At 35.2% G+C, this 16,696-nt stretch overlaps 1 protein-coding gene across 1 annotated transcript in view; it reads left to right on the top strand.

Moving 5' to 3' along the window:
• Window positions 1–16,444, top strand: part of LOC129227756 (relaxin receptor 1-like) — an 84,258-nt gene extending 67,814 nt beyond the window's left edge. The window contains exons 6-10 of the mRNA XM_054862359.1: window positions 3,148–3,341; window positions 6,314–6,508; window positions 11,032–11,261; window positions 12,493–12,740; window positions 16,279–16,444. Of these exons, the coding sequence (XP_054718334.1) occupies window positions 3,148–3,341; window positions 6,314–6,508; window positions 11,032–11,261; window positions 12,493–12,740; window positions 16,279–16,392 (981 nt within the window). The 3' untranslated portion in view covers window positions 16,393–16,444. The remainder of the gene's footprint in view (window positions 1–3,147; window positions 3,342–6,313; window positions 6,509–11,031; window positions 11,262–12,492; window positions 12,741–16,278) is intronic.
• The last annotated feature ends 252 nt before the right edge of the window (window positions 16,445–16,696 follow it).

The following is a 16,696-nucleotide window of genomic DNA, read 5'->3' as shown; positions in this document are numbered from 1 at the left end:
ATGAACGAAAAATCCTCATACATCAGCATAGATATTTTTTTCAGATGGCTTAAAGATGTCTTTGTTCCGAGAAAACCCCAAGGAAAGACTTTACTAATTCTGGACGGTCACGCATCGCACTTAAACTGTTATGACTTGCTGGAATTTGCAGACAACAATGATATTATAGTTGTCTGCCTGCCCAGCCATACCACACAAGCTCTTCAGCCTCTTGACCGGTCTTTTTTTAAGCCACTAAAACACTACTTTAAAAAGGAAGCAAGGAATTGGATTGTTAATCATCCAGGAAGGACCATTGGGAGAATACAAGCTGCAGAACTGATTGGTAGAGCCTGGAAAAGGGCAGCTTCTGTTCACACTGCTATTAATGGTTTTCGAAAGACGGGAATTTTCCCTCTGAACCAAGCAGAGATTCCAAACCACTTCTTTTCCATCAGTGAAGAAATGAAACCGACCTGTGAACAGTCCGAAAGTTCTAAATCATCTGACCTGACATCCACCCCGACAAAGTTATTGCACCAGATTTCACCTGTACCTAAGTTAGAGGAAAGATGCCGAAAAAGAAAGAAACAGTCGGCTATGGTTATTACATCCCAAGAACACATCAAAGAAAAAAAGCTAAAATCCGCTGCCAAATTAAGCAAAGCGTCAAAACAGCTGGTGATGGACACACCCATTGAAACCGGCGGAAGTGATCATACAAACAACTGCCTCGAATGTGAGGAGAACTATTATTTGACAAAAGAAACAGTAGACTGGATAAAGTGCGTAAAGTGCCAAAAATGGTTACATGAATCATGCACAATGTATGGTAATCTTTGCAATGTTTGCGGAAAAACAAAAATTAGAGAAAATAAAAAGAAAAATATTGTCTGAATAAAATTCCACTTATTTCGTAATATTTTTACATTATACTTTCTAAAATGTAAATCTGAAATTTTCATATATAGGGAAAAAAATGAAATATTTTGCAATAGTTTGAGTTTGATTATAAATTTTATATGTTGTGTATGAGAGTTTCATATTTTATAAATTAATGCTAAGGTTGGATTTTTCCTTTTTTTTTTTCGAAATAGCTTTCATTTCATGTGTTATAAACGATTGATTTTTTTTATAAACTATTGATCATTGTTTAAACTTTTTATGTTTAAAAAATAACTGATTTTTACGGGTAGGGCATCTCTCCCATGTGAGTGAGGCATCTCACCCGGAACTTCGGGAGAGATGGCCAAATGTAGTACTGTCACAATTTTATTTTTTCACTTAAAAAATGTACAATATTGTACAAAAAAACTACTTAGTATTAATAAACAATAACTATTTTGTATTTACCATAAACTTTCGTTGTCATTTTTAATACCCAATTTATATTAGAGCTCCTTTTTCCTTAAGGGGGGCATCTGTACCGGAATTACCTTATGTTCAAGATATGCGCAGACGATTTTTTTTTTTTTTTTTTTTTTTTTTTTTTTTACAATGAAAATTATTTCTTTAAGTTGACATTTTATTGTTTTTATTTATTTTGGTAAGTGCATTAATTCGTTTAAAAAATTATTTTTGGCAACAGGGGAAAAAGAAACGGTTTTTTTATATGATGTACTTATTTTAATGAATTTATTATTATTATTTTCTTGTTTTGAAAGCTGTTAAAGATTTTTTTTTTTTAATGGAAAGAAGTGTATTAGCTGCTTTGTTTAAAAGGTGCTGCTATTTTATTTGTTCGTTTTTTTTAAAGAAAAGTTAGGAATATTTTATTCCTAGAAATCAGCTTAAAATATTTAAAAAAAATATGTTTTAAAAAATTTGCGATTTTAGCTATTTTTGAGAATATTGATCGGGTACTAGAAAGTAGTCTGGGTATATGGGAAAGTAGGCTCGTCTAGATCTAGACAGAACTTCTTGTAATTACTTATTCATTAATGGTTGGAAAAGAAATATTTTTACATTTTTGCAAAGAAAAAAATATTAAAAACAAGGAAGTCCTAATTTCTAAGGGGGGGGCTCGACCTCCCCCTTGCCCCCTATATGGGCGCCCTTGATTTGCACTGTCGCTACTTCTAGCAAAATAGAAAGTTTAACTTCAACAAAGAGGGGAATGGGGGCCGGAGTCTCTGAGAAGTCTACGTAACAAGGGAGTGAAATTTATTATTAACATATGGTGCTTAAAAACGGAATTTTTTTCAGATTTGAGGTTAGATGCGCCATCTGTGAAACCAATAACCAACTAATCATTTTATCATGGAGTTTATTAATTACATTATTATAATATTTTTAATTTTAAAATGACTAATGAAATTGCAAATATTCTAGGCAAATAATACATTTTAACTACGAGAAAACTGATAGTCAAGGTAAAATCTGTTTAAAATAATACTAATCAAATCAATTGTTTTTTTCGTATTGCCTACCAGTTACATTCATGGGGTATTGTACATATAATTTTAAAAAGTTTGCTGTTGTAGATATCACTAATTCTGTGTAGAAAGAGGAATTCAAGAGAGTATGCTTCGCTAAATGCTTGAAGCAGACAGATTAGAGCATATTTTGAAATATCGGCGTCAACGCTACTTACATCGTGGTGCAAAAGTGCTCGATTTGGTATAGCAGATTATGCCAATGTTCCTGAACAGAAGCAAAGAAAGTAGATCGATCTTATTAAAAATACATTTCTGCTGGAAATTATTCTATCATGTATGATTAACGAAATGATCAATATTGTCACTCTAAAATGTCTAAACAGTTGCGCTTTTGTTTTGAAATTTTTATATATTTCTTTATCAATCTTCGTGAAAATCAACAAAAAACCATTTTTGCGAAGTTTTGTAGAAAACAACAACTGTAAAAGAAAAACTAGTTTTGTTCTAATAAAATCTAGTCTACCTTTGTCAATTAATTAAAAAAAAGTTAAAAACCCTTCAGGTGATACTTCATTTCATACGATTTTTTTAAGTTGATGTTTCCGTTTGGGAACATTGGCGCTTAAAAAGTTAAACGTTCGAATCAGTTGTTTTTTTTTCTTTTTGCATAATTCAATTTGAAAAAATCAGATGTTTATTCCTTTGTAGAACATAATTTAAAAATAAAGTATTTTTAATTATTTATGTATTCCCATTTTTTATCTGTACTTTGAAACTTCTTTCAAAACAGAATTTATCCGTTGCTGATTTCTTGATGTGCTTGTACCTCTTTTTAATTGCCGGACATGACGTTGCATTCCGTGGGGAGTACATCCGTTATGACGTCAAATGGAGGCACAGCTGGCAGTGCACACTAGCGGGTATGCTAAGTACTGTTAGCAGCGAGGCTTCTGTCTTTATTCTCACTCTAATTACAGCGGACAGGTAAGTTCAATTCAATTTTTAGTTCCTAAAGTTTTTTTTTCTTTCTTTTCAACTCGACAGTTTCTGATGACAATTATTTTATTAGTGATATTTAAAAGTTGAATTGCTCGCATAGCTTTCTCTTCTTCGTATATAACTTTCTAAATGCATATTATAACCAAATTGCGTTGTTAAACAAGGCATTGCATCTTTTCCTCGCAACTGTGTTATTGTGCATTGAGTACTTTTTTGAACTGATGAACATTCCACTAACTTGGAAATTGCTATTGCAGTATTTTCTTGACAATTTGTGGTTTATTAATGTCCTCCCCTTCCCCCACTTTGCTCATATTCTAGCCCAAAGCACTTTTCATCATTTTACAAGTAAGGTCTTACAGCTTCACAATACAAATTTTGCTACTATTAAATAATTAATGCGCGTTCTGGTTTCTTGTGGAGGCAGCTAAGGTGCATAACTTGAGCCCATTAACAGTCTCTTTACACTGTAAACGTAATTCAGAAACATTCCTGGGAAATTTGGCTAGTTAATGTGCCCAATTTCAGCCAGTGACATATCTTGCAAAAAACAGGAACGTTTTCGGCTTAAAGTCAGCAACCTTCCTAAAATTATCATAACATCTTCCCGGTCAATACCAATCATGTCTCTTAAGAAAATCAGGAGCCTTCTGATACTTTGCAATAGAGATGTAATAGAGATTTAAAAAAAAAAAAAAAGAAAAAAAAAACACCCTAATAACAAGGATTAACAACCATATACACTAATTTCAGAAAATTGTGTACATTAAGTACTGTTTTTTTCCTTACTTTATAGGATTAAGAAAACGTTTCTGATAAAATTCGTGTAATTATACAAATATGTAAAGTTATTTCGCAAGAAATCCTATTGTGGTAGAAGCAAACATGGTAAAAATTCCGATTCAGTATATATTTTTCTAAATGCATATTATAACCGAACTGCGTTTTTAAACAAGGTACACTAAAAAAATTCAGAAACGTTACTTGTTATTTCCGTGGAACGTCTCAGGATTTCACACGTTTCCACCTATTTCCCCGTAAAAACAAGTATCTTCACAAAAAAGTTTCCTGAATCGCCCACGCGTGCAGACTTTTCACTGTTGTGGAAAATATTTTTTGCAACCAGTTTAAAGATTGAATGAGCGTGTTTATTAAGTGTATCGGCCTAAGGTTGTTCACGGCCTGTCCTGCCTGACTAAGCTCTCAATGAGAGCGGAAAAGTCAATGGATAGCTGCAGTATTTGCAAGGCAGGAAATGCAGGCAAGAGATATGCTTGGTTCCCTATTGTATAGCCGTGGTCGTTCTGATTTTTATGGAGCCTTGTTGGTAATTCAGGAAGGTTCTAATCAATAACACTAAACCTATTTAATTTTTTTAGAAGGTTCTCTAGACAGGACTGGTTTTAACAGGGGAAACTTCGCACTTCTTCAGAAAGTTTCAAGATTTATTTCAGAAAGGTTACTGACTTTTATCGGAAAACGTTCCTGATTTTTCCAAGATATGTTACTGACAGAAATTGGGCTCATCAGCTGCCTATTATTTTCCAGGAACGTTTCTGAATCGTTTTTACAGTGTATTGCATCTTTTCCTCGCAACTGTGTTATTGTGCATTGAGTACTTTTTTGAACTGATGAACATTCCACTAACTTGGAAATTTCTATTGCAGTATTTTCTTGACAATTTGTGGTTTATTAATGTCCTCCCCTTCCCCCACTTTGCTCATATTCTAGCCCAAAGCACTTCTCATCATTTTACAAGTGAGGTATTATAGCTTCACAATACAAATTTTGCTTTCAGAAACATTCCTGGGAAATTTGGCTAGCCAATGTGCCCAATTTCAGCCAGTAACATATCTTGCAAAAACCAGGAACGCTTTCGGCTTAAAGTCAGCAACCTTCCTAAAATTATCATAGCATCTTCCCGGTCAAGGCCAGCCAAGTCTCTAAAAAAATCAGAAACCTTTTGATACTTTGCAATAGAGAAGTAAACGAGACCAAAGAAAAAAAAGGGAAAAACACCCTAATAACAAGGATGAACAATCATATACACTAATTTCAGAAAATTGTGTACATTAAGTACTGTTTTTCTTTACTGTATAGGATTGAGAACACGTTTCTAATAAAATTCATGTAATTACACAAATATGTTAAGTTATTTCGCAAGAAAACCTATTGTGGTAGAAGCAATCATGTTAAAAATTCCGATTCAGCATATCAACGCTATAGAAAATCCCATTTTTTTTCCTTAAGGTAACATACGAAAAGTTTAAATTCGCAGGCGAGTGTGTTGTTGTTGTTGTTGTTGTGCATCCCCTTGGTCTAGCCCCCTCCCCCCCCCCTAGACCAAGTCCAAGAGATCGAGTCGCACTAAAAGATCGAAGATAATCTCATCCGTCAGTTGACCCACAAAGGCACCGATACAACAAATAATATGAGGGAAAGAGCAATGGCTGAGCATGGGCAAGTAGAAAAAGCCTTGGTGGAACCGTCGAAGACCAGACTGCGAATGTGGCCCGACCTTGGCCTAGCTAAGGCAGTTTGGGCAAGGCTTGCGCAGGTCTTCTGCAAGGTCAATCCAGGATACTCTGCGGTGTAGCAATCGTGTGCAGGTGGAATCCTACAAGTTGATTTTATCTTGTCAACTAACATGGAATGAACCTCTGAAACTCTTAAAATTGATGATGGGAGAATGGAAAGGTAACTGCCTTCCACGGCGAGTCTGTCAGCGGCATCATTGCCATGGATACCAACATGAGAGGCAATTCACTGTAGAAGCACAGAGCCTACTTCGGACAACTTAGCCAATTTGGAAACAATACGTGCAGGCGAGTGTAATTCGTATGATGAATAATTATTATTGCGTATACAAAAATGAAGGAAATTTTGCTGCATGTCAATTTTCAAACCCATCTTATTGCCTAACACATGTTACTATTCCGGCTAAAATCTCTTTTCAGGTACATTTCAATAGTATATCCTTTGATGATGCGCCGGCGCACGCTACTGTGGGCAGTATTTTGTGTGGGAGCCAGTTGGAGTGCTGCTCTTGCCATTGCCATCTTGCCCACTCTAAATTTCGGCTATTTTGGAGACGATTTTTACGGAAACAATGGCGTTTGCTTGCCTCTCCATATACACGACCCATTCTCCAGGTAACGTTCACGAATATTTTTTTAATAAACTTCCACTTTTTATACTTATTTCATAATTAAAAATAATTTTCAAATGTAATAATCATTTAAGAACAACCAGATCTGTTTTTGTGCAGTCTTTTTTTTTTTTTTTTTTTTTTTTTTTTTTTTTTTTTTTGCGGGATATGAAAATTATTTATAAAACAAACGGAAGTTATTTATAAAACGAGTGCGAGGTAGTATCTTCAAGTGACAACAGAGGCATCCCGATAGGAAGTCGCTGTGCCTCCTAAAAATTTCTTTATTCGGGAAATTTTTCGGAAGTGGGCAAAATTATCATCACTTGGTTTGTTTTGATTTAATTTAAATATAACATTTTGGGTTATTTTCTATGTGAGATTTTTCTTATGCGGTCCCTATCCACCGCATAAAAACAGTTTTAGGTGTATTTGGAAAACAGATTGATGCATACTTATTTTTACCGCAACAGAATTTTTAACAAGGATTTTCATAGCGTAATCCACATAAACAATAACAAACAGAGTCGTCAGCATTTTTTCCCCTTCAATTATTCAATTTCAGTCATTCTTATCCCGTCTGTTCACAATTTCCCTGGTTTGACAATAATGACAAAGGAGTACATGATATACGAAGCAGCTTTTTCTAAATTTATCTTCAGAAAATTATAAACTAACTGTTTTTTCTTTTCCTTTTGAAAAAGTCTCCGTTAATTTATCATCTTCTACTTAAATCCTACAATTCTCTTCATCAATTATATCAATTATCCATGTGGATTTATCCTTACATTTTTAGAGAACAAAAAATGATCCATTAAAGAAAATTTGCCCAATATAATCCGTTTATCTTTACATTTTTCTTTCGTCTTCAAACAGACGAAAGGGAAAACTTGAACCACTTCAAAGAACAAACCACCTTTTCCGACATTTTGGCTCCTGGTGAATTTCAGATATAAATTGAAGTATTTGAGAATGCGTTTTTATGGCCGCCATTTGGTTGCTAAAGTACAAAAGTAACCGATAAAGCATTGAATCAACCGCAATTTGAGAGAAACAAGCAAGTTAACTGTTTATTTGAATTTAAAAACAGCTTATCGGGGCAAGTTTCCTGCAAAGAACAATTGGGTCGTTTCCAAAATTTTAAAAGTATTTTTTTTTCTGAAAGAGCATGCTAAAAACATAGAGTCTGACCATTTTTTAAATAATTTCTTTAAGTTTAATATTTTTAAAAAATTACTTAAATCGGTGCTCTTTCATCATTTAACGCTTCTGCCGATGACATCACAAATGATGAAATGTCATTCAGTGTTGCCATTCACGGTTCAAAATGTTTAATTCTGACGTGCTTTACTGACGTGCATTGACAACGATATGGTTGATAGCAAGCGTAGAGCGCAATTGTAATTCGCTTCTTGATTATCATAGCGTGGAAATGCGATAGAAAGATGCGCCATAGTGCATCATTTGTGAATCGGACATTTAAAAAAAATAATTAAAAAATAACTGTTGGGAAAATGAAAGTATTTTCTGGGTCCATGTTTTTTTTTTTTTTTTTGCTTATTCTATCAATTTCAGTGACAAAAAGTACTACTTTTGACTGAAGAAAACAACCCCATTGAGGCGATGAGAAGCAAGGTTTGATTGGAAATCGTTTAAAAGTCTGGTTCTTTGTAGGTTTTCATTAAATGTTTTTTTATAATTATGCTATACAGCAGCACACTAGCGCAGCCAGAAATACCTTCTGGAGGGGATTTTTGATCAAAAATACCTTCTGGAGGGGTTTTTTTTTATCAAAAATACCTTCTGAAAGGGATTTTTTGATCAAAAACATCTTCTGAAGGGGATTTTTTGAACAAAAATGCCTTCTAGTAGGGGGTGATCAATGAAATCTTTTGAAGGGGATCTTTGATCAAAAATACCTTCTGAAAAGGGGGTAACCAAAGAACTCTTTGAATGAGATCTTTTGATCAAAAATACCTACTGTAGGGGTTTTTTGATCAAAAATACCTTCTGAAAGGGATTTTTTGATCAAAAACATTTTCTGAAGGGGATTTTTTTGAACAAAAATGCCTTCTAGTAGGGGGTGATCAATGAAATCTTTTGAAGGGGATCTTTGATCAAAAATACCTTCTGAAGGTTTTTTTTTTATCAAAAAAGCCCTTTTTTATGCATAAACTACTGTATTAGGATTTGCATTTATGTTCAAACAAATGGCTTGGGGGGTGTTTTCACACCCCCGTCCCTTTGCTGCGCCACTGAGCAGCACCTATCAGGACTACTAGAACTATCTCTTGCCCCAACTCCAATGGAGAGATTCTCCTACCATTTGTACTGGTTTTCTCCAAAATTTTATCATTTGTATCGCTTTGCTTTTCACTGCCTCAATTGCGTTTCATACATCACTTGTTTCAAATAATCAAAAATAGTCAATCATCAATCCAGCAACGCATCTAAGACTTACAGGGACTCCCCGAACTTGAATTTTCGAAAAGGAAAATTCTCAGTTTACGAAATGAAGCGAAGAAATTTTACCGAATGACTTACATCTCTAATTGGAAAAAAAAATGAGAATCATTATTTTTTATTTTTTTATTTTTTTTAATTTCAATATTGCAGTAATGAATCCAAATTTGTCGAATCATCAGACAAAATTTGCCAGATAAATAAATTTTTAAAAGGTCATAGTGACGTCCCGTTGGGACTTCCCTAGGAGCTTATTCACCAGTTTTGGTACATAAACTACCGCGTATATATCGCGTGTTCTCCTTTGGAACAAATATGTCACCTGAATTGGCTCCCCTAATATTGTGTTACGCCGCAGGAAATTTCGGGTATTGTTCAACATTTTTTGTTGGTATCATTTAAATGTAAGGCCACTGTACTAGAGGAGTCTACCCATTCAACATTTTTGTTCCAAATGTGTACGAATGATGTCGTTAATATGTGCGTGAGCACAAAAAATATTTCAGAAGTGTTCCTGGAAAATAAAAGGCAGCTAACGTATCTAATTTCTACCAATAAAATATCTTGGGAAAAAAATTAAAAATTAAAAAGAAAAAGAAAAAAAAACAGGAACGTTTTCTACTAAAGACGCGGTTAATCGCGTCTTAAAACTAACTTGGAATCTTTCTGGATAATTCAGAAATCTTCTCGGTGCAACAGGACTCTGAAACAAATATAAAACCTTCAGCGGAAACTTAAGTAGGTATAAAATTATAGCTTGGCCTTTATATGATTTACCTGGAGAGCTCCTAAAGCACGGTTGCAAACATGGCCATTGCTAAGACGGAACTGCAAGTAAGTGCTAAGCGTCTTGCATATCAACCTTACAAAACTACAGAATCCTGAGACTTATTCGCTCTCATTAGCCGCGTTTACATGGACAGTTTCGATCCCGCAAATAACCTGCTTTTCACCGCTTTCTTGTTATTTACCGGGGAAATGTGGATTTTTTTTCCCTTCCTGCTTCCTTCTGGAGTAAATGCAGAGTTTGTACCTAGAATCCATTACGCGAAACAAGATAGTCGACTTGCTGGGTATAGCTGCTAAGGATGCTGGAAAATCTCTTTCATTTGTAACGGGAATTCTTTAACCTGTTTTTTTTTTTCGGAGCCGGAGCGGTTATTTGCGAAGTTCAAAAGTGTGTTGAGAGCGCGGCTATTTATAAGTTAGTCAATCTAAGCTTACGTTCGACGAGCACGACCGGTAGCGACTGTTTGGTTAATCACGTGACAGCAATGACGTCAGCGGTTACTAACCGGTTGTTTACGAACCAATGCTTCATCGAACACTTTCGGTTGATCACCGGTTACTTGCGCAGACATGGCGCAGACGAATAACACGCAGGTGAAAAACACTTATAATTGGTCAAAAATGTCACGTGGTTCCATCAACCAATGAAACAGCTTAAATTGCGGTTGACCGGTGAGGCTCATAAAACGACTTCGGAAGCAACCAATTAACCAGTAGCTCTCAAGAACGCTGCGGTTAGTAACCGGTTACTTACCGGTCGTCTGGTGAGGTTTGTCGAACGCAAACTGAAACAGCCGTTTGAATATTACGTGATACAGTAAATGTATTACGGTCAGTCAATTTTTAAACTGGTAGTTAAAATTTATTTCATAACAGTAAAAAGTCTGCATTCGTGCAATTTTTAGCAATTCAATGAACTTTTTGACAAAGACACTTGATTTTCACTGGAAATTGATGAACGTATTTTTTTACGTTGCTAACTGAGTTAAAGAAAACTGTTGTCTAAGCTTCATATTTGTTGCTTGAATGATGTTTGACTATTTCAGTCTTTAAAACGTGAAGATTTCTTTAACTCGGATTATAAACACGTGAAGTATCACAATGCAATTGGTCACAGGAAACTTTTGCCGTTGTTATGTAGTTTAATAATATTACAAGTATTTAAAAGAAGACTGGATGCAACGCTCTGTTGGAGCCAAAATGTCGGATAAATCGGCTCGTCCTCTAAATGGGCTCTACTTTAAATTAATCTATTATAATTGCGTTTTCTTGCAGAGGCTGGGAGTATTCTATGGTGATATTTTGTGGCATTAACACTGTTGCTTTTGGTTTCGTGTCATATGCCTATATTGCGATGTTCCTAACAATTAGTCGATCCAGACTGGGCCTCAGATCTTCTCAGCAACAGCTGGATAGAACACTTGCCAAACGATTTGCATTTATTGTGGCGACTGACATGGCTTGCTGGCTGCCCATCATACTCATCAAGATCTGTGCCGTCTCAGGTATTTCATTTCTTATAGGGGTGCAGCTAATTAAAAGATCCACTAAGAATTTCCAATTAGCTGTTATCAGTGTGGGAAACTATTGGTAGTACAGTCGATTTACTCAATACTTTTACAACTAATTAAAAGATCCACTAAGAATTTCCAATTAGCTGTTATCAGTGTGGGAAACTATTGGTAGTACAGTCGATTTATTCAATACTTTTACAACTAATTAAAAGATCTACTAAGAATTTCCAATTAGCTGTTATCAGTGTGGGAAACTATTGGTAGTACAGTCGATTTATTCAATAGTTTTACAGCTAATTAAAAGATCTACCAAGAATTTCAAACTATCTGTTAGCTGTGTTGGCAGCAGTTGGTAGTATCGTCGATTTATCAATAGTTTCACTGCTAATGAAAAGATCTACTAAGAATTTCCAATTATCTGTTAGCTGTGTTGGCAGCAATTGGTTGTACAGTCCATTTATCAATAGTTTCACAGCTAATTAAAAGATCTACAAAGAATTTCCAATTATCTGTTAGCTGTGTTGGCAGCAATCGGTTGTACAGTCGATTTATAGATAGTTTCACAGCTAATTAAAAAAATATACTAAGAATTTCCAATTAGCTGTTATGTATGTGGGAAACTATCGGTAGTACAATCTCTTTATCAATAGTTTTACAGCTAATTATGAGATCTACCAAGACCTTGTAATTAGCTGTTATTTGAGTGGGAATTTATCTGTAGTATAAAGCTAAATAAATACGTACCTTTGTGTTTGAAAAGTAAAACAAGCTATAACAACGTTTAATTGCACAAATATTGCAGATTACTGCATACACGTGTTTAGGGGTTACAAGGAACTCCTTTTTCAATGGGAAATAAGGGAGCTGTAATGAAAAGACATCCGACGAAAGTGGATATCTTTTCATCCATAAACTCACCTATTTTGCATGGAGAAAGGGCTTCTTTGTAGCTTTGAAACAGGTGTATGCAGTACTCTTTCTGGTACTTTTTCCATTAGCCAGACACAAGCAAAAATCGCCAAATGATTACCGCCAACGCCAATCGATGATTCGTCTAATGATTCGCCAAGCAAATACGCCCAACAAGGGTAGTAAGAAAATTGGAGGATTTCTACATCAATTTGGCGAATAATCGCTTGGCGCTGGGCGTAATCATTTGGCAATTTTCGCTTGCGTCGGCTAACGGAAATGTACCCTCTTTCTTTTTTCCTCTTTTCTATAGGCATCAAAATTCCTTCCGAGTTGTACGCCTGGGTTGCTGTGTTTCTGTTGCCCATCCATTCGGCTCTAAATCCTCTGCTTTACACTCTGACGACAAGATTGTTCCGTCAGCAATTGGCAAGGATTGTCTATACGTGGAGGACCACCCTTCCTCCATCTGCTGAATCTTCCGGAATTTCCATGTCATCGGCTCCTGGATTTCACCATAGCACTCGATCGAAGAACAGTATCAACATACCAACATCGGATGTAAGTACGCTAAAACTCTCACCAGGCAATCACAGATACAAGGTAGAAGCTATCGTCCCTCTCTTGAGGAAGCTCGCACCAGCAAATTTTCCGAATTGAAGTCTTAAAACGCAAACATAGGCCAGATTTGACGAAGTTAAGGAAATAAATGGGATTCGAATTCGAATCTCTTTCTCAGAAATTTTACAGAGTTGAAATTTCAAAGATACAATATCAGACGATTTTTGGCGATGTTAGAAAAAAGGATTATGAAGAATTCCCCTGGTTGATAAAAATGTTGTACGCCCCCCCCCCCCCTTCACCCACCCTATTATGTTTCAATTAAATACGTGGAAAAGTTAAAATATCAACCGCCCCCTTCTTGAAAAATTTCTGCATCCGTCCTTGTCACCAATGTCTATCCTGGTTAAATGTAAGACTGCCATGCGATGTGAAAATTTGAAAAAGAGAGCAAAGTCTACAACTTTTTTTTTCCCTTTCCAGCCCGACAAATAAATTTTTACTTTTAAATTAAAATTTGAATTCCAACGTTATTAAGCAGTAACTTACTGCTCTCAAATCATGGCTAAGGCGAACAAATTTACTTTATTTACCTGTTTGTTGGCACTCTCAGCTTCAGTCAAATGACATCTGCTTGCAGCTCGGTTAGTCCTTATTCTAAACTGATGGGTTGAAACAAGAACGAATCTTCAGTTTCTGGATGGGATAACCGAACTGTCGGTACATTGCATCCAACGTTTATCTTTCATACATGTTTTAATCTGACGTTTCCCACAACGCGCACTTAGTACCTTTTTTTTTTTAATTTATTTAAAAAGATTCACAAAAAAAACTCCTCATGCTATATACAGTATATCATGAGGCTTACAGAAGTAAGTGATAAACAGCAATTGCAACATTCTAAAAACATAAGTTTAAAAGATGACCGAAATAGAAATACACTGTTTATGATGTAAGAATGAAGTCCAAAATACTTTCAAGGACTTCCCACCATTACGAAAGATTAAATAGAGAAGCGATCGAAATTTTCAAACATCCCAACAACTTTAACAAAAAGGAAGAAGGAATAAAGATCAACATACTCTGGCATGCTACATTAGACGGATTATCCCCCCGAGAGATACTTCTAGCCCACCAGAAACAAGGACGAACTTTCATCAGCCAATCCTGGTCCAAGACAAAGGAAGAGCTAGCTCTTCCCACATAAATAGTGATAACACTTCGATATCTGCATCAGTTGCTAGGAAGTCGCTTCCCTGGAAGCTTCGACCGCGCTAAAACTGACGATGGCCGCCGCAGATGCGGCCGAAACGCTTGGAGTAACAACACTCAGACCACGACACAACAGCCCAGAATCTTACAACATTATTAAACAGTTTACAAGTTAAAGCAATAACAAACCAGCGAAAATAATAGAATTGCGGCTTTTAAAAATATCTCCAGCAATGTGAAACCAAGAGCACTCACAAATGAAAGCGACAAAAATAAAACACAAACGCGCGAGAAAATCCCAAATAAGGTAAACACAACTTACAAGTTTCAGTGACAAATAAAATTACGAAAAACATTAAGGTTTCGAAAGCTCTCTACAAATAGAGACAAACTAGGTGGCCAACAACCCATCTGTTTTAAGTCTTTCTTAAAAATTTTCCTTGAACCTGAGTAAATATTACAAAAGAATAAAATATGCTCAACAGTTTCTGCATCCTCACCACAAGAACACAAATCATCACTTACCAAATTAAATCTAAACAAATAACTTTTAATATTTTCATGTCCTGTGAGAATTTGTGTTAGCTTAAAACCAGTAAAGAATTCTTTACACTTCAACCGCCAAAAGATAGATGGGAAGAACCTTTTGGTCCACAAAAATTTTTGTGCTGCCAAAAACTCTGCATTCCAGCTTTGAGAAGTTCGAGCCCTGGCTTGATGCTTGGACCGCCATTGATGCAACAGCAGGGTGTCCTGAAACAGACTGACTGTTTTCAAAAATTTATAACAGGAAAACAGTTAATGATTAAAAGTGAATGTGTGAAAATTTATGTGGTGCGCCGTAATTTTTTTCCCCGAAGAGTTCCATATTTTGGTTCAAAAAATTTTCAATAGATGGCGCTGCAGATAGTAACCCTGTGAGTCAAACACGAAGAACTGAACTTCACCGATTTTTCCTTTGATTGCAACATGTGATTGCAGCCGACGGTCGACACTTTGAAAAAATGGGGTGGTTTCCATCGATCAAGAGTACTACTTTTAGTCGTTGAAATGGATAGAATGAGCAAAAAAAATTACATGGACCCAGAAAATACTTTCATTTTCCTAACAGTTTTTTTTTTAATTAATTTTTTTAAATGTCCAATTTTTCTAACAAGGCGTGGTCTTTACGACGTCACAAATTATGCAGTTTGGAGCATCTTTCTACTACGTTTCCACGTTATGATAATCAAGCAGCGAATTAAAATTGCGCTCTACGCTTGCTATTAACCATATCGTTGCCAATACACGTGAGTAAAGATGCGAATTAAATATTTTGAACCGTGAATGGCAACACTGAATGGCATTTCATCATTTAATGATGTCACACGACAAAAGCGTAAACAATAAAAGCACGCCGATTTTAAGTAATTTTTTTTTAAATATTAAATTTTAATAAATTATTTTAAAAATGGTCAGATCCTGTGTTTTTAAGCATGCTCTTTCAGAAAAGAAATACTTTAAATTTTTGGAAACGACTCCATTGTTACGTAATTTTGTTCATTAAAAACATTTTTCGAACTAAAATTTGCTACTTTGGAGGGAAAAAATTTACGGCCCGCCACATGAATTATCTGCAAGCATTATATTTTTATCATTAACCGTTTTCCTATGATAGATTTTTCAAAACAATCAGTCTTTTTGAGGACACCCTGTAAGTACCATTGTACGTGCATTTTGTGCAACCGTATAGTAATATTTCTACTCTTAACTAATGACCGTCGATCGGATTTGTCTTCCACGTCGCTTGTGCGTAGGGGTAATTACACACTATTCTGACAAAGTTCAGAAGCAAAATAACGAGAATGTGTTGGAAACTTTGACTTTATCAGCTGACATGTATCCTTTCAGTAAAAAAAAAAAAAAAAAAAAAAAAAAACAGTAAAAGTAAAGTTAAAAAAGAACCATATTCGGTATCTTCTATGTTTAAAAAAGATTCTCCAAAGGATATTTCGGGTCTGACTGGACAAAAAGCATTAAAAGTAGTATTGAAGAATTTTATTTGCATTCGTGGTAAATGGGTTTATCACGTGGACTAGAGCTGGAACATATATTTTACATAGAATTAATTTTAGCTTGTTGTAAAAACAATTTCTTTTAATCATGTTAGCTCACTAGAAGACTTCTAGTAGAAGTCATAACAGTTAAATTTTTGACGTCATAAATATGTGTCAAAAATAATATTCATGATTTGAATTTTTTTTTTTTTTTTTTAAATTCCTGTTTAAGCATTTCCATACAAAATAACAATACCATTACCTGATTTTGATTTCTGTTTTATTTGCAGCTGGATCGCAGTTTGAGTCGGACATCTCTGATATCAGCAAACAGTAGAATATCCGGGCGTTGTAACTGGCCCTCACCTTTGGCTTATATCGTGTACCAGAACAACTGCTTTTGAAATCTCATATTAACACATTCATTGTATTCTACTCTGTATTTCAATAAATGAAAATAAAGTTCTCAAAGATACTGTTACTTCTCATTAAAACCTGTATCAATAGCTGATATTTAACTTTATACCTACAGTTTTGTGAATTTTCATGGTGTTTTTCAGCAAGAATTTTTAAGCTTTACAGAAGTTAATTCAGAACTAACCTAGCCTAGTTTCTCGTATGTGATTTTTTTTTCTATCAGCTGTCATATATCTCTTGCTGGATGTTCTTCGCCTCGGAATTAATTCCACTATACCTTTGATTTTTCAT

This window comes from Uloborus diversus, chromosome 8, assembly GCF_026930045.1.
Source record: "Uloborus diversus isolate 005 chromosome 8, Udiv.v.3.1, whole genome shotgun sequence".
In the NCBI taxonomy this organism is placed as follows: domain Eukaryota; kingdom Metazoa; phylum Arthropoda; class Arachnida; order Araneae; family Uloboridae; genus Uloborus; species Uloborus diversus.
Note: the sequence above shows the minus strand (reverse complement) of the source record. Positions and strands in the feature narration are given on the sequence as shown.